This window comes from Rhincodon typus, chromosome 42, assembly GCF_021869965.1.
Source record: "Rhincodon typus isolate 14 chromosome 42, sRhiTyp1.1, whole genome shotgun sequence".
NCBI lineage: Eukaryota > Metazoa > Chordata > Chondrichthyes > Orectolobiformes > Rhincodontidae > Rhincodon > Rhincodon typus.
The window spans coordinates 4602713-4625656 of record NC_063373.1 but is presented as its reverse complement, the minus strand read 5'-3'; the positions used below and the strand labels follow the sequence as shown (position 1 = coordinate 4625656).

The 22944-nt window shown below is 43.8% G+C and overlaps 1 protein-coding gene and 1 long non-coding RNA gene across 3 annotated transcripts in view; one reads left to right on the top strand and one right to left on the bottom strand.

The window, feature by feature from the left end:
- Positions 1-7419: 7419 nt before the first annotated feature.
- Positions 7420-21606, top strand: LOC109930026 (gastrula zinc finger protein XlCGF26.1-like). Of its 2 annotated transcripts, XR_007265904.1 has the most exons (4): positions 7420-7519; positions 9727-9840; positions 16874-18529; positions 21141-21606. XR_007265904.1 is itself a non-coding variant. In XM_048619036.1 (3 exons), the coding sequence occupies exon 3, from the start codon at positions 17210-17212 to the stop codon at positions 18344-18346; it is 1137 nt and encodes a 378-aa protein (XP_048474993.1). In that variant the 5' UTR covers positions 7420-7519; positions 9727-9840; positions 16874-17209; the 3' UTR covers positions 18347-19954. The 2 variants fall into 2 exon arrangements, 1 of the variants encoding a protein (XP_048474993.1); XM_048619036.1 differs by lacking the exon at positions 21141-21606 and having other exon boundaries at positions 16874-19954.
- LOC125487458 overlaps positions 21018-22944 on the bottom strand; it is a 22721-nt gene continuing 20794 nt past the window's right edge. Inside the window, exons 3-4 of the long non-coding RNA XR_007265912.1 lie at positions 22701-22796; positions 21018-21643 (exon numbers count right to left, since the gene is read on the bottom strand). This is a non-coding gene — a long non-coding RNA (uncharacterized LOC125487458). The remainder of the gene's footprint in view (positions 21644-22700; positions 22797-22944) is intronic.

Below are 22944 nucleotides of genomic sequence, written 5' to 3'. Positions count from 1 at the left end.
TATTTTTTGAAACCCAGGAACCACCTGGGTTTTGTTACTTTTTTGATTATCCCTTTAAACTCAAGCTCAATTTCTCTTTGAATGGTTTAGGCAGAAACTCACATCAATTTACATTTCAGAACATCTAATCCCACATTTGGTGGTTTTAAATAATGCCTTAGCATCACAGACAGAAGTGCTTGCCATTAATTTAGAGGTAACTTTCAAATCTTCTGTTCTCAAGCGCTTTGTGTTGAATGAGAACAAATGGTCTGAATGGTTAAGGCCAAGTCATTGGAAGCCAAAGCCTTTTAACTTAGATTGTCAGCATGTTGTAATTTTTGATGTCAATAGTTTTCTTCATGAATTCATAAAAAGTTCCACAATTCCTGCTGCAGAATCAGCTCATGTCACTCTGGAAACCACCATTAACTATTTAACAAACACAGACATTGACCAAGAACCCACTGTGTGAACATGTCCATGAGAACAACCAAAGGTGTAAGAGCTGGAACAATACTCAGAGAGCCAGTGCAGATACAATGGGCTGAATGGCCTCTTACTGCATCATAACAATTTTGTCATTCAAAAGTGTCAGATCTGAAATAATCTCGAGTAATGATGAGGTATTAATGTTCGTGATTATAATCTCATCACTGAATCAGAATGCTGAGTTCAAACATCCCATCCAAACCCTTCACCATAAAATCATGGCTGATACTGTGATGTAGGACTGAGAGAGCCCTGCACGGTCAGTGATCCTGTCATTCAGAGGGAAACTTTGGATGTAGCCACATCTTCTCTCAGAGATGGACATAAAAGATTCATTGAAATTATTTCAAAGAACAGGGCAGGTATCAGGTTTACTGCTCAATATGCATCCTACAAGGATCATTGCTGAACAGGGTGTCTGTCATAGCCTCATTTCTGTTGTGAACTCTGTATCTCTCGCCACAGATGCTGCCTGACCTCCTGAGTATTTCCAGCATCTTATTTCTGTTTGTGAGAGTTTGTTGCATACAATCTAGCTGCTGTATCTCCTCACACAGTGACTACACTTCACAAGGACTTCAGTTGCTGTGAAGCATATTCGGTCATTCTGAACATGTGAAAGTCGTTTTATAAATACAAAACTTGCATTAACATTGCAGAAAAGGGCCAAGAACAGGCCAGAAATGGGACATTTATCAGTCTCCTCTAATCTGAGAGAAATCAGGGATACAAACTCTGTGTATCTGATGTGATTGTTGCATGGAAAATTAGTCCGGCTCAAGACATTATGTGCATCCACTGAAGTAAACTCCAACTTCCAAAGTGAACATGGTTGAGTTCTGGCTGCAGTATCAGCAGAATACAATCATACGTGACCTAGCTGGTGTCTCAGATGTGTGGATGAATCATTGAATCCCTTGCCACTCACAGCGCAGCTGAAAGGCCTCTCCCCAGAATGCATTTTCTGGTGTTTTGTTAAATCATTGCTACTTCTAAAGCTCTTCTTGCAGCATTTAAATGGTCTCTGATCAGTGTGAATAAACCCATGTCTGCCGAGATTATAGGACCAAATGAATCCCTTCCCACATCCAGAGCAGGTAAAAGGTTTCTCCCCAGTGTGAATATGCTGGTGCTCACTGAGTACAGATCACCAAGTGAATCTCTTCCCACACTGAGTGCATGCGTGTGGTCTCTTGCTAGTGTGACCATGCTGGTGTATCAGGAGCTGTGCTGATTGAACAAATCCCTTCCCACACACAGAGCAGATGAATGGTATCTCTCCAGCATGAGCACACCTGTGATAAGTGAGGTGTAAAGAACAAGTGAATCCCTTCCCGTACATGGAGCAGGTGAATGGCTTCTCCCCACTGTGAACACGTCGATGTTTAGTGAGGCTGGATAACTGACTGAAGCTGTTCGCACAATGAGAGCAGATGATCGGTCTCTCTCCAGTGCGAAATGGTTTATGTGACCTTAGGCTGGATGGTGACGTGAATCCACTCCCACACACACACAGCAGGTAAAAGGTCTTTCTCCAGTGTGACGGAACTGAAATGCGTCTCTTCCCACACGCAGAGCAGGTGAACGATTTGTCTCCAGTGTGAACCTGATTGAGTGGCATTAGGCTGGACTGTGAAGTGTATCCCTTCCCGCTCATGGAGCAGATGTAGGTTCTCTCCCCCTGGTGAAGACGTTTGTGTGACATTAGGCTGGATCCCCAAGTGAATTCCTTCCTGCATGTGGAATAACTGAACGACTTCTCCCCGTGTGAATAGGTCGATGTGAATTAGACCTTTACAGCTCTTAAAGCTTTTCCCACAGTCAGTGCGTTTAAAAGCTCTCTTGTCGGTGAACCCACTGGTGTCACACAAAGCTGGATGACCAAGCAAATCCCTTCTCACACACAGAGCAGGTGAACCGTCTCTCCCCAGACTGACTGTGTCAATGAGCTTTCAGTTGGCCTGGGTATTTGTATCCCTTCGTACAATCCACACATTTCCACAGTTTTTCCATGGTACTGATTTCCTGGGATCTCTCCAGGTTGGATGTTCTGCTGAATCCTTGTCCATAAACATGACATGTGTACAGTTTCTCTGCTCTGTGGATATTTTTTCAGAATGTTAACTGGATAATGTTAAATAATTTCTGCAGTCAGTTCATTGGAACACTCGCATTCAGGTGAGTGTGTGTGTGTATTGGCACATTACCACTTACACTGATGTTTGAGATCTTTTCCCGCAGACACAGATAGAACATAGAACATAGAACATTACAGCGCAGCACAGGCCCTTCGGCCCTCGATGTTGCACCGACCTGTGAAACCAATCTGAAGCCCATCTAACCTAAACTATTCCATTATCATCCATATGTTTATCCAATGACCATTTAAATGCCCTTAAAGTGGGCGAGTCTACTATTTTTGCAGGCAGGGCATTCCACGCCCTTACTACTCTCTGAGTAAAGAACCTACCTCTGACATCTGTCCTATATCTATCACCCCTCAATTTAAAGCTATGTCCCCTCGTGCTAGCCATCACCATCTGAGGAAAAAGGCTCCCACTGTCCACCCTATCTAATCCTCTGATCATCTTGTATGTCTCTATCAAGTCACCTCTTAACCTTCTTCTCTCTAACGAAAACAGCCTCAAGACCCTCAGCCTTTCCTCATAAGACCTTCCCTCCATACCAGGCAACATCCTGGTAAATCTCCTCTGCACCCTTTCTAATGCTTCCACATCCTTCCTATAATGCAGTGACCAGAACTGTACGCAATACTCCAAGTGCGGCCACACCAGAGTTTTGTACAGCTGCAACATGATGATCTTTTTCACTTCAGGTCCTGATGAATTGAGTGACTCTATTGGATCTTGTTATAGTGTCGGATTTGACTCTCCTATCTTCAATGTCTTTCTTTGTGTTATTCTTGTGAAATTATTTACAAACATCATCACTGTCCGTACAGGGTAAAATGTCAGAACAATAAAATCTAATTTCTGACAAATGTCTTTCCTCTATTGCACAACCCCTCGCAAACATGATTCAATCACACTAAAAGATGCAAAAAGGAACATTCCTGAATAAACCAGGTTGTTGTTCCCAGTGTCTTTGAGACATTGGTGCCAACTTGTTGTGGGAGGTACCTAGCCGCCTGGTGGACACCACATGTTTCCTGTCCACAGGGAGGTCACACACGAGAGATGATACATTTTGCTGCTACTGTGCATCAATGGTGAATAAAATGAATGTTGAAGGTGACGCCAAAAGTGCTCTTTTGTCCCAGATGGTATCAAGCTCGAGTGTTACTGAAGTTGCAATCCTCCAGGCAAGTGGAGACCATTCCACGTCACACTTGACTTATGTCTTGTAAACGGTGGCAGTCAGGAGGTGAGTTGTTTGCTGCTAGATTTTTAGCCGCTACCCTGCTCTTGTATCGATTGTATTTGTATGGTTAGTCCTGTTCAGTTTCTGGTCAATAGTAGCCCCCAGGATGTTGATTGTGGAGGATTCAATAATGGTAACGCTGTTGAATGTTATGGAGTGATACTCAGATTCTCTCTTGCTGAAGGTGGTCATTGCCAGGCAACTACATGATACAAAGAACAAAGAGGAATACAGCACAGCAACAGGCCCTTCGGTTCTCCAAGCCTGCACCAACATATTTTGCCCTTCCACACTAAAACTGTCTTCACTTACAGGATCCATATCCCTCTATTCCCTTCCTATTCATGTATTCATCCAGGTGCTTCTTGAATGCTGCTATGGTGTCTGTTTCCACCACCACCTCTGGCAATGTGTTCAGACTCTCACCACCCTTTATGTGAAAATCTTGCCTCGCACATCTCTTTTAAATTTCCCCCTTACACCTTGAACATGTATCCCCTTCTAATTCACCCCTCCATCCTGGGAAAAAGCCTCATACTTTCCACTCTATCCATGCCATTCACAAACTTATAAACTTCTATCAGGTTGCCCCTCAACCTCCTGCATTCCAGTGAAAACAAATCCAGTCTATCCAACCTTTCATCATTGTAAAATCCCCCATACTAGACAACACCCTGGGAAACATTTTTTGTACCCTCTCCAAAGCATCTGCATCCATCTGGTAGTGTGGTGACCAGAACTGTACACAATATTCCAAGTGTGACCTAACTAAAGATCTGTAAAGCTGCAGCATAACTAGTCTATCCTTATACCCAATGCCCCTTCCAATCAAGGCAAGCATACCATAAGCCTTTTTTACTACATTATCTACCTGCACTGCCACCTTCAGTGATCTATGGACCTGCACACCCAGATCCCTCTGCATATCAATATTCCTAAGGGTCTGCCACTCATTGAATAATTTCCACCTGTACTTGACCTTCCACATTGCATCACATCACATTTGTCCAGATTAAACTCCATCTACCATTTTTCTGCCCAGCCTCGAACTGAACTATATCCTCTGACAATCCTCCTCACTATCTGCAACTCCACCAATCTTTGTATCATCCACAAACTTGCTAATTATATCAGTTACTTTTTCCTCCAAATCATTTACGTAGATCACGAATGGCAGAGGTCCCAGCACCGATCCCTGTGAAATACCATGAGTCACAACTTTCAATTCTGAAAAGCATCCTTCCACCCTACCATCTGTCTCTTATCACCGGCCAGTTCTGTATCCATCTTGCCAGCTCACCTCGATTCCAAGTGACTTCAGCTTTTGTACCAGTCTGCCATGAGGGACCTTGTCAAAGGCTTGACGAAAGTCCATTTAGATGACATCAACTGCTTTTCCCTCATCAATCATCTACATCACTTCCCAAAAAACTCAATCAAGTTTGTGAGGCCATGACCTCCCGCGCACAAAATCATGCTGTCTATCGCCAGTAAGTCCATTTGCTTCAAAATGCGTATGGGCCTTGTACCTGAGAATTTTTTCCAATAATTTCCCTACCACCGACGGGATGCTCACAGGCCTGTAATTTCTATGATTAGCCCGATTACACTTCTTAAACAATGGAACGACATTGGCTATTCTCCAGTCCTATGAGACCACAGCTATGTCCAAAGAGTTTACAAAAATATCTGTCAACGCTCCAACAATTTGTTCTCTTGCCTCGCTCAATATTCTGGGATAGATCCCATCAGGACCTCGGGTCTTATCTACCTTAATACTTTTTAAGACGCACAACATATCTTCCTTTATAATATCAACTTGGCTTAGAACCTCGACACTCCCTTCCGTGAGATCATCCTCTGCCAATTCCTTCTCTTTGGTGTGTACTGACACACAGTATTAGTTTAGGACCTCAGCCTACGTCTTCTGGATCCACACATAGATCCCCTCCTTTGTCCTTGAATGGTCCAACCCTTTCCCTGGTGACTCCCTTGCTTTTTATGCATGTGTAAAAAGCCTTGGGATTGTCCTTAATCCCATTTGCTAATGACTTTTAATGATCCCTTCTAATTCCTTGTTTATGTTATTTTCTACTTTCCTGAGATACTTCAAGCGCGTTTGCAATTCCCATCCTCCCAGACCTTACATATGTTTCCTTTTTGTTTCTGACCAAGGTCAGAACATTCCTGGTCATTGAAGGTTCACGTAACTTGTCATACCTATCCTTCATTCTCACAGGAACATGCTGCTCCTAAATTCTTATAAACTGCCTTTTGAAATTCTCCGACATGTCCAATGTTGACTTACCCTCAAACAGCCGCCTCCAAACAACACTCTTCAGTTCCTCCTTAATATTGTTGTAGTTTGCCTTCCCCTAATTTAAAACCTTCACCCAAGGACTGCTGTTATCCCTATCCATGAGTATCTTATAACTCAATATTATGGTCACTACTCCTGAAATGCTGAACCACTGAAACTTCATTCACTTGGGCCGGACTCAGTTCCTAAAATTAGGTCCATAATAACCCCTTCCCTGGGTGGACTGTTTACATGCTGTGTCAAGAAATTCTCCTGAATGGCCCTTAGAAATTCTATTCCATTTAAGCCCCTAGCACATAGTCAGTGCCAATCAATACAGGAGAAGTTAAAATTACCCACAACAACAAATCTGCTGTCTTTACATTTTCCCAAAATCTGTCCACATATTATCTCCTCTATCTCCCACTGGCTGTTAGGAGGCCTGTAGTATACCCCAGCACTGTGATTTCACCTTTCCTATTCCTGAGTTCTACACAAATTACCTCACTGCATGAGTCGTCTAATGTATTCTCCCTCAGTACAGCTGTGAGATACACCTTTACCAGTAATGCAACTGCACCACCCCTTTTACCATCCTTTCTATTACACCTAAAACATCTAAATCCTGGGACATTCAGCCGCCAGTCCCGTCCCTCTTTCAGCCACGTCTGTGTAATTGCAAATAATGTCATAGTTCCAACTACTAACCAAACGATTGTTACTTGCCACTTATGCTGATTTTGGATGCTGTCCAAGTCTTGCTGCATACGGCTATGCACTACTTCAGTATCTTCAGTCGCAAATGGTGCTGAATGTTGTGTAATCTTCAGCCAACATCCCCACTTCTGAAGGGAAAGTCATTGATGAAGCAGCTGAAAATGGTTGAGCTAAGAACCCTGAGGAACTCTCCTCTCGCTCAGAAGGCCTGGATTCTCACGTCCTACCTGCTCCAGAGGTGTGACATAACACGTCTGAACAGGTTGATTAAAAATATTTCCTGCAGGCAAGTTCTGGGGTTAAAGGAGACTGTTGTTTGGTGCAAATATCACCTGTGCGTGCAGCTGCTGAAAAAGATCTAGCCCGGGGCTCTGAAAAAGATGCACATTGGACTGAAATCGTTAATTCTGTTTTTCTCTCTGCACAGAAGCTGCCAAACCGGCTGAGTTCCCCCATCACTTTCCGTTCTGGTCTCAGATTTCCAGCATCTGCAGGATTCGCCTTCGAGCCCCGCCCCGTGCAATGACGTCACCGAACGCTCCCGCGCATGCGCCCAGAACTCCGGCCAAGATGGCAGCTGTACACCGAGCAGTGTTCCCGGGGAGAAGACTCGAAACTGGAGAGAACTAACCTGCAGCTTCTTTTTCCAAGGTACCCATCTCTCGCTGGACGGGGTTTCTAAATCTCTTACGATTCCGCCCACCCCGCCCCACGGATCCTTACCGCCTGCAAAGGGACTTCTCCGCATCGCCACCGCTTCCACTGCGTAGATAAAGCCGGCACTGCGCCTGCGCCTGCGCCTGCACCCCTCTCTCCTGCGGTGTGGATGAAATCAAGTCACACAACACTAGGTTATAGTCCAAAAGGTTTATTTGAAATCATTGCACCTGCAGTTCTGTCGGTTTTTATTTGAAATCACAAGCTTTTGGAGCGCAGCCCCTTCGTCAGGTCCAGTGGGAGGACAGCACCACAGACGCATAGTTTACAAGCAGAGAGATCAAAGGATCATACAACTGGTGTCAGTGAACAAGTCTAAAATGGCTGGCTGACTGACTGCCTCCTGTTAAATCTTTAATCATTCATACATGGCTGCATTCCAGAAATTGCAGAAGCAGGGTACTGGAGAACCCTGGTTTTCTTTTCTGTTCATTTGTGGGATGTGGGCATTGCTGGCTGCCCAGCATTTATTGCCCATCCCTGGTTGCCTTTGAGAAGGTGGTGATGAGCTGCCTTCTTGAACCTCTGCAGTCAACCTCCAATGAGTTGACTCACAATGCCATTATGGAGGGAATTCCAGGATTTTGAGCCAGCAATAGTAAAGGAAAGGCAATATATTTGCAAGTCAGGACGGTGAGTATCTTGGAGGGGAATTTGAAGGTGGTGGTGTTCCCATATGTCTGCTGCCCTTGTCCTTCGGCTTGGAAGGTGCTGTCTGAGGATCTTTGGTGAATTTCTGCAGTGCATTTTGTAGATAGTACACACAGCTGCTACTGAGCGTCGGTGGTGGAAGTAGTGGATGCTATTAGTTTTGATTGATTAAGATGCAAATTCCAGAATCTGTTTCAACTCATTGCCTGGAGATAATTAAAGGTTTCATCAGTGTCTGCCAAACTTCAAAATGGCAGAGCGATACGGATATACAATAGGTGACATCTCAGGACAGACACTGAATTGTAGGTGTGGTGCCTTGTCCAGAGTTTTAACCTGAAATCAGGCTGATTTTGTTCCAAAAATAGGAATGTATAAAATGCCACACTGACTGACTGTGAGTATAAATTGTGTGTTTCTCGAACATAATAGAACGTATCGGCAAATAAACAGACATCTTGGGATGAAATGATCTCTCACACGCACACACACGCTCTCTCACAAACACACACACACAAACCTATTGTGAGAGAGCATGTTTGTGTGTGTGAGAGAGATCGTTTCATCCAGTCAGTGTGGCATTCTTGCCTTTGGAACAAACCTAGCCTGATTCCAGGTTAAAACTGAGACTTTGGACAAGATGTCACATGTACAATTCAGTGTTTGACCTGATATGTTACCTACTGTATATTCTTATCATTCTGCCTGTTTGAAGTTTGGAAAGTTAGGCAGACGCTGATGAAACCTATAATTATCTCAGAGCAGTGACTTGAAACAGATTCTGGAATTTGCATCTTAATCAATCAAAACTATAGCATTCTCCGTATCCTGCTTATGCAGTTTCTAGAATGCAGGAATGTATGAATGATTGAAGATTCAACAGGAGGCAGTTAACTCACACCAGTTGAATGATCCTTTGATCTCTCTGACTATAAACTCTGTGTCTGTGGTACTGTCCTCTCACTGCATCTGACAAAGGGGCTGCGCTCATAAAGCTTGTGATTTCAAATAAACCTGTTGGACTATAACCTGGTGTCATGTGATTTTTGACTTTATCCACCCCATTCCAACACTAGCACTTCCGCATCCAGTGGTGTGGCTAGAAAATATTCATCATGACAGGCGATGCTTAGTACTTACCCTGCCATTGACTTCAATTATTACTGAAGATTGATTGTTCTATCTTAATATTTTTCTCCTTCCTGCATTTCAAGCCTCTGCTGTCCAAATGCTCTTTGGAAGAACAATATTGGCAGATAGAAGAACGTCCTAAACTTGGATACATCTATCAAATCTCTCAATCCTACTCTACAACATTTCCTTGACATTGAAATAGCTCATCCCTCTAATGATTTTATAAATTCTTGTCCTGAACAGGTGGTGATGGATTTTGGAAACTCCTTTGACAGCTGGATGTTTAGCAAGAGAAATGTTTGTCTCTTCTGAATGTCTCGACTGATACATATTTCTTTTGTCATCTCATTTTACAGAGAAATGGAAGGTATGAAAACCGAAGTATTTCTCTGATTCCAGTTCTGCTGTGTTCGCAGCTGCAAGACCCAGCAGAAGATTTTACATTTTGTAACGATGAAATTGTTTCAGAGGTGAGTATTATTGAGCATTCATTTACAATTCAATGCTTATCTTGCTCTGCTGTGGTTCATGGGTCTGGGTGTGGTGTGATCCCCTTACTGTGGATCTGAATCCATGTCCATCCATTGCTCTGATTCATCTCTGCCCTCCCTGATAATGTCTTTGCCATTGTTCAACCTTATCTACATTTAATAATGAATGCTTTTAACCCTCTGTGATAATTTATCTTTATTTCTTCGGTTGTGTTTAAATCAGAGTTCCATTACTGCTGAGTTCCCAGCTATGTGCTACTGATTCATTCACTTGCACACATGTGGCCTTCCTTGCTTTTGCACAGGCCTCACTCACAAACAGTCCTCTAACTCCCAGAAGCTTCTCCTTGCTTCTATTCTTTGTGCTCTCTCTTTCTCTCGCCTTGCTCCCTCTTACACCTTCTCTTCCCTTCTGCGGTCTTCCTCTCCAGCCCATTTCTCTTTCTCTGTCTGTCTGTCTCTCTCTCTCTCTCTCTCTCTCTCTTTCTTTCTCTCTGTCGTCCCTTAGACGCCAGATTCTTGTGTAGGTCCAGCCTGGGTGGCAGTTATCCTTCTCTGATGGACACTTGTGAAAGAGTTACACAGAACATAGAACAGTATAGCACAGGAACAGGCCCTTCAGCTCACGATGTTGTGCCGAACATGACGGCAAATTTAATTAATCCCTTCTGCTTGCCCTTGTTCCATATCCCTCCATTCCTTACACATTCATGTGCTTATCTAAAAGTCTGTTAAACACCCCTATCGCATTCGCCTCCATAACCACCCCTGGCAGGGCATTCCACACCCCTACCGCTCTGTGTGAAAAGAACTTCCCTTGCACATCTCCTTTGAACTTTCCTTCTCTCAACTTAAATGCAAGCCTCTAGTTTTACACATTTCAACTCTGGGAAAAAGATTCTGGCTGTCGACTCCACTATGCATCTCATAATTTTATAGACTTCTATCAAGTCTCCCCTCAACCTCTGCTGCTCCAGAAAAAACGGCCGAATTTTTCCAGCCTCTACTTACAGCTCATACCTTCATATCCAGGCAGCATCCTTGCAAACTTCTTCTGCACACCCTCCAAAGCCTCCACATCCTTCCTGTATGTGGCGACCAGAACTGAACACAATACTCTAAATGTGGCCTAACCAAGTCTTATAAACCTGCAATATGACATCCAGACACTTGTGATCAGTTCCCAGAACAACAAAGGCAAGCATGCCATATGCCTCCTTTAACACCCTATCTACTTGGTGGCCACTTACAGGGCACTATGGACTTGAACCGCAAGATTCATCTGTGTATTAATGCTGTTCAGCATCCTGCCAGTAACTGTATACATTTCCTTAACATTTGATCTCCCAAAGTGCAGCACCTCACACGACCTGGATTAAACTCCTACTTGCCATTTCTGCACCATGTCTGCAACTGATCTATATCCCACTGTATACTTTGACAACCTTCTACACCATCCACAACTTCGCTAATCTTTGTATCATACGCAAACTTACTAACCCACCCATCCACATTTTCATCCAAGTCATTTTCTGTATCACAAACAGCAGAGGTCCCAATACAGATTCCTGCAGAACACCACTAGCCATGGACCTCCAGCCTGAAAAAAACCACCCTTCAGGCACTATCCTCTGTCTTCTAAGGGTCAGCCACTTCTGAATCCATGCGGCCAGGTCACTGTGGATGCCATGCATCTTAATCTTCTGGTTGAGTCTACCATGAGGGACCTGGTTGAAAGCTTTACTAAAATCCATGTAGACAACATCCACTGCTCTACCCTCATCGATCACCTTTGTCAACTCCTTGAAAAATTCAATCAAGTTAGTAAAACATGACCTGCCCCGCACAAAGCCACGCTGACTATCCTTAGTGAGGTCATGCTTTTCCAAATGCATGTAAATCCTATCCCTAAGAATTTCTCTCCGACGGCTTCCCAACCACCGATGTGAGACTCACCAGCCTATAATTTCCTAGATTATTCCCACTTCCCTTCTTGAACTGAAGAACAACATTAGCTACTCACTAATTCTCCAGAAGCCCTCCAGTGGTTAACGAGGATACAAAGATCTTTCCCAAGGCTCCAGAAGTCTCCTCTCTTAATAACCTGGTGTACATACCATCAGGCCTTAATGCTCTTCAAGAGACCCAACACCACTTCTTTCTTCATCTCAAAATGCCCTAGCCTATTTGCATGCTCCACAAAAATCCCACTATCCTCCATATCCTTCTCCTGAGTGAATATTGACACAAAGTACTCATTTAGAATCTCACCCACATCCTCTGCCTCCAAGCATGATTTCCTTCCTTTATCCTGGAGTGGTTCTACCTTCTCCCTCGTTATCGATCATGACCCCACCCCTGACCACCAAACCATCATCTCTCAAACCATTCACAACCTCATCACCTCAGGTGTCCTCCCACCCACAGTCTCCAACCTCATCATTCCCCAGCCCCGCACCATCCGTTTCTATCTCCTTCCCAAAATCCACAAACCTGACTGCCCCAGCCAACCCATTGTCTCTGCCTGCTGCTGCCCCACTGAACTTCTCTCCGCTTACCTTGACTCTGTATTTTCCCCCCGGTCCAGGAACTCCCACCGACGTCTGGGACACCACCCACCCCCTCCACCTCCTCCAAGACTTCCAATTCCCTGTTCCCCAACACCTCATCTTCACTATGGACATCCAATCCCTGTACACTTGTATTCCCCATGCGGACGGCCTAAAAGCCTTCTGTTTCTTCCTCTTCCGCAGGCCCAACCAGTCCCCCTCCATCGACACCCTCATCCGCTTCACTGAACTCATCCTTACCCTTAACTTCTCTTTCATCTCTTCCCACTTCCTACAAACTAAGGAGGTGGCCATGGGCACCTGCATGGGCCCAAGCTCTACCTGCCTCTTCGTAGGATACGTGGAACAGTCCCTCTTCTGCTGCTACACTGGCACTATCCCTCACCTCTTCCTCCGCTACATTGATGACTGTATCGGCACTGCCTCATGCTCCCAACAGGAGCTTGAACAGTTCATCAACTTTATTTACACCTTTCACCCCAACCTCAAATTCACCTGGACCATCTCCGATACCTCCCTCTCCTTCCTGGACCTCTCTGTCTCCATCTCTGGTGACCGCCTCAAAACCGACATCTATTTCAAGCCCACCGACTCCCACAGCTACCTAAACTACACCTTCTCTCACCCACCTTCCTAAAAGAAAGCAATACCCTACTCCAATTCCACCCCCTCCGCCATGTCTGCTCCCAAGATGGAGGGGTTCCAGATGTTCCCCTATTTCAAGGACCGTAACTTCCCCCACACCCCCCTCCCGTGATCAAAAATGCCCTCAACCATACCTCTTGCGTTTCCCACACCTCTGACCTCACATCACCTCCCCCTTACAAAAATAAAGACAGAATCCCCCTGGTCCTCGCATTATCACTCCACCAACCTCTGCATCCAGCGTATCATTCTCCACCACTTCCGCTACCTACAATCTGACTCCACAACCAAGGATATATTTCCCTCCCCACCCCTATCCGCCTTTCGTAGGGACCACTCCATGAGTCCCTCGTCTGCTCCACATTCTCCACTAACCCCACCACCTCGGCACCTTTCCCTGCAACCGCAGGAATTGCTACACCTGGCCCTACACCTTCCCCCTCACCTCTATTCAAGGCACAAGACAAACCTTCCACATCAGGCAGGAGTTCACCTGCATATCCGTCAACTTGGCCTACTGCATCCGCTGCTCCCGATGTGGCCTCCTCTACATTAGTGAGACCAAGCAGTGACTCAGACCGTTTTGTAGAGCATCTGCGCTCTGTATGGGACAAACGACAACACTTTCTGGTCGCAAACCATTTCAACACCACCTCCCACTCCCTGGGTGAAATGTCTATCCTGGGACTCCTCCAGTGTCACAATGACGCCAACCGCAAACTGGAGGGACAGCACCTCATATTCCGCCTTGGGAGCCTATCACCCGATGGACTCAACATGGAATTCACCAGCTTTAAAATCTCCCCACCCCTGGTCTCATCCCATGTCCAGCCTTCCCTCTCATCCCTGCCTCCTTGACCTGACACAACCTGTCCATTTTCTCTCCTGCCTGTCTGCCCCTCCCACCTCACTGACCAATCCACACCACTCCCACCTACTTTCTCCAGCCCTAGCCCTCCTCTCTCTATTTATTTCTGAGTTCCCTTCCCCCTGAAGCAGGGTCCCCACCCGAAACGTCAATTTTCCTGCTCCGGTGATGCTGCCTAACCTGCTGTGTTTGTCCAGCTCCACACTTTGTTATCTCTGACTCCAGCATCTGCAATTCTTGCTATCCCTAGTTATCGTCTTGTTTTTGACGTATGGATAGAATGCCTTGGGATTCTCTTTAACCTTACTTGTCAAAGTAATTTCATGGCCCCTTTTTGCACTCTTAATTCCCTGCTTGAGTTCTTTTCTGCTTTCTTTATATTCCTCAAAGGCCCTGTCCAAATTTAGCTTCCTAAATCTTACAAATGCTTCTTTTTTCATTTTGACTAAATTCACAAACTGCCTCATTATCCAAGAGTCCCTTATCATGCCATCCTTGTCCTTCCTCCTTACTGGAACATGCCAGTCCTGAACTCTCATCAGTAGGCCTTTAAACAATTCCTACATGTCAAATGTGGACTTGCCTGATAACAGTTCCTCTCTAGCTTCTACCCAATACTGTCCTAATTTGCCCTCCCCAATTTAGTATCTTGCCACAAGGTCCTGCTTATTCTTATTCATAGCTATCTTAAAACATAACGAGTTGTGATCACGGTTTCCAAAATGCTCTCCCACTGAAAGGTCAGTCACTTGGCCAGTCTCATTTGCCAATACAACGTCCAGTGTGGTCCTCCTCTAGTTGGACTGTCTTCATACTGTTTCAAGAAGCCCTCTTGAATGCACTTAACAAATTCTGCCCCATCTAAGTCTCTTGCTGTAAGGGAGTCCCAGTCAATATTGGGGAAATTAAAGTCACCCACTATGACAACTCTATTTTTATTGCTTATTTCCATAATCTGCCTAAATATTTGTTCCTCAATGTCCTGGTGGCTGTTGGGGCCTGTAGAATAATCCTATCAGAGTGACTGCACCCATATTATTTTTGAGCTCCAGCCATATTGCCTCGGTGGATGAACCCTCCAGTGTGTCCTCTGAGTGCAGATGTAACATTCTCCATGATTAGTCGTGCAACTCCTCCACCTTTTTTACTTTCCTCTCCATCTCATCTAAAACAACAAGTTCAGTTACTACATCAACTCAGCAGCTTTCATTCTCACTTTTTCTGAGTGCCATTCCTGAAAATTACCAGACTCATTGAGCTCAATTTCACAACCTGATTTTTCTGTTTTGTGGGTTCTCTCTTCCTTTTTAAGTCAATTTATCAGAATGTTAGAAGAGGAAGATTTGCAGTTGGGAAATTCAAGTCAAACATCAAATCAGGATATGATGGCTTTTTTGAATTTGTCACAACTTGAATATCAATGGACATTGAACATTGAAGGGGGAAAAAAACATAAATCTGGGAGAAAGCACTTTTGTGTTCTGTGTGTGGAAAAGGCTTCAGACAATCTCTGGCCTCAAGAACCACAAGTACACACACAATTAGAAGAAAATGTGGCAATGTAGGGATTATGGCAAAGGATTCAGGTCCCCATCTGAGCTGGAAATTCAGCAATACAGTCATGGTGGGGCGAGGCCATTCAGCTGCTTAAAGTGGGGGAAAAGATTCATGCAGCCATCCATCTTGCTGACACACCAGTGAGTTGACATTCAGAAGAGGCCTCTTCAATGTGCAAATTGTGGGAAGTGCGATAAAAGTTCCAGCAATCTGATGTCCCATCAATGTGTTCACACTGACGACAGGCCTTTTAAATGCCTAAACTGTGAGAAGTGTCATTAAAAGTTCTGGGGAACTTATGGCCCATCAACATGTTCATACCTTTAAATGCTCAGACTGTGTAAAATGCGATAAAGGTTCAGGGAACTGATGCGCCAATGATAAGTTCACACTGACAAGTGACCTTTTAATTCTGGGTGGCACGGTGGTTCAGTGGTTAGCACTGCTGCCTCACAGCACCAGGGACCCGGGTTCGATTCCACCCTCGGGCGACTGTCTGTGCGGAGTTTGCACATTCTCCCCGTGTGTGCGTGGGTTTCCTCCGGGTGCTACGGTTTCCTCCCACAGTCCAAAGATGTGCAGGGTAAGTGGATTGGCCATGCTAAATTGCCCATAGTGCCCAGGGAGGTTTAGTTTAGGTGGGTTAGACATGGGAAATATAGCGGAATGGGACTGGGTGGGATGCTCTTCGGAGGGGCGGTGTGGACTTGTTGGGCTGAATGGCCTGTTCCAGCACTGTAGTGATTCTGTGATTCTAATTGCCTGAACTGTGGGAAGTCCTATATAAGCTCCAGAGGACTTAAGTACCATTAGCATGTTCACGCTGACAAAAGATCATTTCAGTGCACAGACTGTGGGAAGTGCCATAAAACATCTGGGGAACTGATAATCCATCAGTATATTGGATGCTGTCACTGTGGGGCTGGTTTCGGGGGTCATCTGACCTAACTGTACATCAGAATGTTCAACTGGGGAGAGACATTCTCCTGCATGGAGTGTGGGAAGAGATTCATTCAGTCATCCTATCTGCTGAGTCACCAGTGAGTTCACTCCAGGGAGAGGCCATTCAGCTGCACGAAGTCTGGAAAGTGACACTCTGTATCATTTGCCCTTCAGACCCACCAGTGAATTCACAAAAAGGAGAGGCCTCTTAAAGACCCTGGCTGCAGGTAGTGCTATAAATCGTTCTGTGAACTGATAATGTGATCCACAGGAGTCCGAGTCAGAAAAAGGATCAGAAAAATAAGTTGGAAGGTTGGGAATGAGGTGAATGAAATAGGAGGGGAAAAATAAAAACAGTGCAGTAATTGAACTGAATGGCTTGTATGTTTATTTCATATTTTAAATATTTTGATTTAAATTCCTTTAACAGGGTATGCAGAAGGTTGTATTTACAAACCAGAAATAACACATCAAAATCTGCCAGTCACTTAATCCAACAGGATCTGAACATCATTGGCCTCTGAATGTCGAAGGAGAAATGATGTCTGTGAGAGAAGAATTTAATCATCAATGTGACTGCAAAAGCACCGAGACACAGACACACGTGAGTGAGAGTGTTCCAGTGAAATGATTGTGGAAAGAGCATTAACTAGCCTGAAAAATAATTACACCATCCACAACGGGGAGAGACGATCAATGTGCTCTGCCTGTGGACATCAATTTCAGTCAATCGTTGAACCTGGAAAGACTCAAGGACACTGACACCATGGAGAAACCATGGAAATGTGGGGTATGTGGGAAGGGATTCAGTTATCCATCAGGGTTGGAAACCCATCAACGCAGTCACACTGGGGAGAGGCCTTTCAGTTGCTCTGTGTGTGGGAAGGGATTCACTCAGTCATCCAGCCTCTACACACACCAGCATGTTCACACTGGGGAGAAGCCATTCACCTGCTCCATGTGTGGGCAGGGATTTAATGCTTTATCAACCCTCCGGACTCACGAGCAGGTTCATTCTGATGAGAGACCATTTAAATGTTCTGACTGTGAGAAGAGTTTTAAAAGCAGAAAAGATATATTGATACATCAACGTAGTCACACTGGGGAGAGACCATTCACCTGCAAAGTGTGTGGGAAAGGATTCACTCAGTCATCCCACCTCCTGACACACAAACTTGTTCACACAGATGAGAGACCCTTTAAATGTACGGACTGTTTGAAGAGTTTTAAAAGTAAAAAAGATTTGCTGAACCACCAACGTGCTCTGACGGGGGAGAAACCATTCATCTGCTCTGTGTGTGGGAAGGGATTCACTAGTTCATCCTACCTTCTGACACATCAATTTGTTCACACTGATGAGAGACCTTTTGGATGCCCTGACTGTGAGAAGAAATTTAAAAGCAGAAAGCATCTTCTTAAACACCAGTACATTCACACAGGGGAGAGGCCGTTCCCCTGCTCTGTCTGTGGGAAAGGATTCACTCGATTATCCCACCTGCTGAGACACCATCGAGTTCACACTGGGGAGAGGCCATTCTCCTGTGCTGACTGCAAACAAGAATTTGTTGATTCATCCGACCTTCTGATTCACCAGCGAGTTCACACTGGGGAGAGACCATACACCTGCTCCCTGTGTGGCAAGAGATTCACGCAATCATCTCACCTCACTACACATCAACTTGTTCACACTGATGAGAGACCTTTTCAATGTTCCGACTGTGAGAAGAGGTTCAAAAGTAAACAGAATTTGCTGAAACATCAACAAATTCATGCTGGGGAGGGACCGTACATCTGCTCCATGTGTGGGAAAGAATTCGCTCAGTCACACAACCTCCTGAGACACCAGCAGCTTCACCTACGAGAGCAGCAATTGGATTCTGCTGTTAACTGCACCCAGGACTGAACCTTGTCTGGCTGCCCGTTTCCAGTGGGTTCCACAGTTTTGTGGTGTATATATCAAGGATTTCGACTTCAATTTAGGGGCTATGGTGAAGAAGTTTGTAGATATCACAGAAGTTGGCCATGTGGTGGACAATGAGGAAGAAAGCTGCGACTGCATGATGACAATGGACTACTCAAATGGACGGTAACATGGCCAATAGAATTCATTCTGGAGATAATAAACTTGGGAGGGTGGGGGCAAACGGGGCAAGAAAATGCACAATAATTGGTTGGATACTGGGAATTGTACAGAAACAGCAAGACCTCAGAGTGACGCCCACAGATCCCTGAAGGTGGCTGGGCAGGTTGATAAGGAGACAGAGATAGTAGGAACTGCAGATGCTGGAGAATCCGAGACAACAAGGTGCAGAGCTGCATTTGGTTGATCCTAGAAAATGTCAGTCAGGAGATTATGCTGGAACTTTAAAAAACACTAGTTAGAGCATAGCTGGTGTACTGAGGGCAGTTCTGTTTGACATGTTAATCAACAAGAAAGTGAAACTTGATTAATTATCGTAATACTCGAGTGAGTTTGATATTTATATAATTAAAGTTAGTGTTAAATTCATCAAATGTTGCTGATCAAGATAAAGCTAACATAAAAGGGTTTGTAGCAACGGAGACTTGTGAATTTTTTTAGCAATTCAAAATCTGTCATGTTTAGATAATATGGATGTAAGAAAAAATATTTTGGTGAACTCCCTAAAAAGTAAGATAACTTGCAGAATGGAAGAAATTGATTAGTGAGTAGCTGATGAATCTTTATTTATTTTAATCTGAAGTTTATTTTGGTTTAGTTAAGAAATAAACACATATCCCAGTACCACATACACTTCCATGTGGGGAAACCAGGACACTACTTGTGTCTGGGACAACCATAAGAACAGGGAGGCAACTCTGTATAACTGTTGGGAACACTAAATTGACCGCAGCTAAAGTACTGCACTAGTTCAGGACCCCATATTCTAGAATAGATGTGATTACACCAGAGAGGGCACAGAGGAGATTGATGAGAATGTTTCCGGGATTGGAGAATTTTAGATCTGAGGAAAGATTGGATAGGCTGGGGTTGTTTTCTGTGGAACAGAGGAGACTGAGGTGAGATTTAATTGAAGTGATATGATAATGAGGAGTCCAAATAGAGTGGTTAGGAATAAGCTATTCATTAACAGAGAGGTCAGTAACTGGAGGTTTCCGGTTTAAAGTCATTCACAGCAAGAGAGGAAGGAGAGAAATTATTTAATCCAGAGATAGTGGGGAGCTGGAAGGCTCTCTGATCGGTGGTAGAGGCAAAAACCCACATCACATTAAAATGAAACAAGATGGATACACTTGAAATCCGAGAACACAGGGCTATGGTCTAAGATCAGCAGAATGGGATCAGCTGGGATAGTTCTCCTTCCGTCAACAAAAGCACTATAGTCCAAGTGGCCTCCATCTGTGCTGTAACTTGCCGATTTGTTTATTCTGACAATTAGAATTTGTTTCTGATGATGTTAATGACTTCACAAATTGGACCGGAGTTGAATATTCTGGAGAAATGTCAAATAAATCATCTTTGGTTCAAATACGTCACTGTAAATTGTTGATTTCTCCCGAGTGTTTAATATCTCCTGGAGCTCAAAAGGACAGTATCGGGCAAGGATTATATGGCAGCAACAGAACTTCACCCTGGACACATCTTTCAGGGTCACAATGATGGGGACAAATAGCACTTTGGTCTTCATCTCTCTTCACTGACATCAAAGCACTGGTGTAGATTAATCCTGCAATGTGTAAGAAATGTGTCCCAGCCATGGTATTTCATGGCTCAGAGTTCTAGCCATGGAACAGAATCTCACTTACAACTGTGTTTAGAGTCAGTGGAAGAACAACAGTGAGTGCTGGAAATGTGCTTCAAATCAGGGATTAGTGTAAAACTGTGATCAGTTCCTGAATGGAAGTGAACCTGCAGGTTTAAGTTTCCCCTACATTGTTTTATCTATATCAGTGTTTGGCAATCCAAGCTGAGCTACAAATTATACTTCACCAACAGTGTGACCATGGGGTAGGTTGACAAAACATTTAACTTTCATTTTTAAATAACCCTACATAGATAGGTCAGGAGGGGGTATAATAGAGGACAGTGTTGGGGTTGGGAAATGTTCATTCTGAAGGAGTCTCACCTGAAAATGCCTGCATTATCACTTTCTATTCACGTGGAACCTATCCCCATGTTTGTTCTTTTCAGTTTTCCAGAATTTGATTTTTTTTTCTTAAATCTCTACTAAATCATGGTATTGTTGTAACACTGAAATCCTGAGGGTTTCAACTCTTTGTTAAAGCCAATCCCCATTCAGTACAGGAGGATTTGACGCCCTCACTTTTTATGGTCTCAAGAGACAAGGGTCTTGCGAGGTGTTTATAAAAACAAAGTGCTGGAAAAAGTCAGCAGGTCTGGCACCATTGTGGAGAAATAGTTAATGTTTCAATTCCAGTGATGATTCTTCAGAAGGTATTGCACAGAGGCTTCCAGACCTGTTGACTTTCTCCAACAGTTTTAATTGTTATTTCAGATCACAGATGTACAGTGTCTACCCCATGTGAATGTGTGCATATACAACAATGTTTTGAATGTTTACAAAACCAAGTCATCCAGATCCACAATTTTATTAACATTTTAACTGACAAAGACCATTGTTCATTCCTTGGTGTGAATAAGAGAAAACAAATCCTTCAACTGTGGTTATTTACGAAGTTCGCTGATGTCTCAACAGGTTGGATGATTGAGTGAATGCTATCCCAAAATCAGAGCAAGTGAATGGTCTCTCTCCAGTCTGAACTCGCTGGGGTGTTACCAGGTTGGATGTCTGACTGAATCCCTTCCCACACACAGAGCAGGTGAACAGTTTCTCCCCAGTGTGAACTCGCTGGTGTTCAGCAGGTCAGATGATTCTGTGAATGTCTTCCCACAATCGGGGCAGGTGAATAGCCTCTCCCCAGTGTAACTGTTGGTGAGTTTCCAGCTAGGATGGGTAAAAAAAATCCCTTCCCACAACTCCTGCATTCCCAGTCTCCTGTGTGACTGCACTGGTGTTTGGACATTTCAGATAAATGCTGGCAGACTCTTTCACACACACAGTAGGTGTGTTTCTCCCCAGTGTTGGAAAGCGTTTTTTCCTTCCATGTTCAAAATCCTTTGATAATTTGGTTCCAATAAACAGAATGCCTGTCAGACCTGAATGTGGTTTTGTATAAATCTGCTAATTGTAAATCAACCCTTCAAACAGAAAACAAAGAATGGTGAGAGAAAATCCAGAAGAACACACACAGGTTGTGAAATTGAGAGCAACTAATCTGATCCTTTATGGAGCCAATACTTGTGGAGAAACATTACCATGTAAATTCTTAGATTATCATTAAAACCCAACATTAAAGTCAGTCAGTGTTTGCACAAAACTACAAAAGGAGAAGCAGACTGGGAGATACAGGACTGAAGGAGGAAACTGTTTTAGTCCCCACACCTTTTAATTACAATCGGTCCTAAGAACTAAGAACAAGATCAAAAGCAAAATGCTGGCAAAATGATGTGAAAACAGAAAATGCTGGAAACATCCATAAGATCTGGCAGCTTCTGAAGTTGTGATCGAGGTCAAAACCATCACTTTGTATTTAGGAAATCTGAATAACCTATTCACACCTCATCCAGACACATCTCATTGTCTTTACATCTCCATTATTACTCCCTTTGATTTTGCCACATGAAACGTTTTGTCAGTTAATTCAGCACTGATAGTACAGTCAGATAAACCCGGGTGGTAGGAAACATATTACAAACAAAGTCCTACGAGACAAAATGAGGAGCCATTCAAAGAAATGTGGGTTCATTCGGGAAAGCGAAAATAGTATTGTTCACAGAAAATCATGATTAACTCTCTCTCAATATTTTTGACGTGGCAAATATTTAAATTTATAGGATGAACATTGTCTGGCAAAAGCTATTTGATAAAATTATGTTACAGCCCAGTGAGCAAAACCTAGGTCGAAATGAATAAGAAGGACAGTATTAAAATCGATCTGAAATTAACTGAGTGACAGGAAACAAAGTCATTAACAGTTGTCTTTGAACTGGAGGTAGGTTTCTTGTGGAGTTAGTTTGATACTTGAGATATGCAAGATCAAGATAGTTCAGTAAAAAATGAAGAAATGCTGTTCCCGTTAGCAGGCAGTAAAAGGATTACAAGGCACAGGTTTCACGTTTTCAGCAGGAGATAAACAGAGTGGGAGGATAAGTAATATAAACTGTGAACAACAAAGTCATGGAGAACAACACTTACATTCAAAGTCTGATAACACCCAGATCCTGATTATTCAAATGTCACCATCAGAGTGTGTTGTGATTTTTTTTTTTGAAAACATCCACTTCCAACGTCCTGCAAAAGGAGATTATAAAAATAACCACTGTCACTCCAGGATAGAAAAGAAAGATGAACATTTTTCTTACTTTGGTTTTGCTTCATAGAATCATAGAAAGGTCAAGATATAGAAAGTGGCCATTAGGGCCATTGTGTCTGTGCCAGC

Bases quoted from the DNA above. Each gene is read 5' to 3' on its own strand.
- LOC109930026 (XM_048619036.1), top strand. From the start codon at position 17,210: ATGGAGAAACCATGGAAATGTGGGGTATGTGGGAAGGGATTCAGTTAT.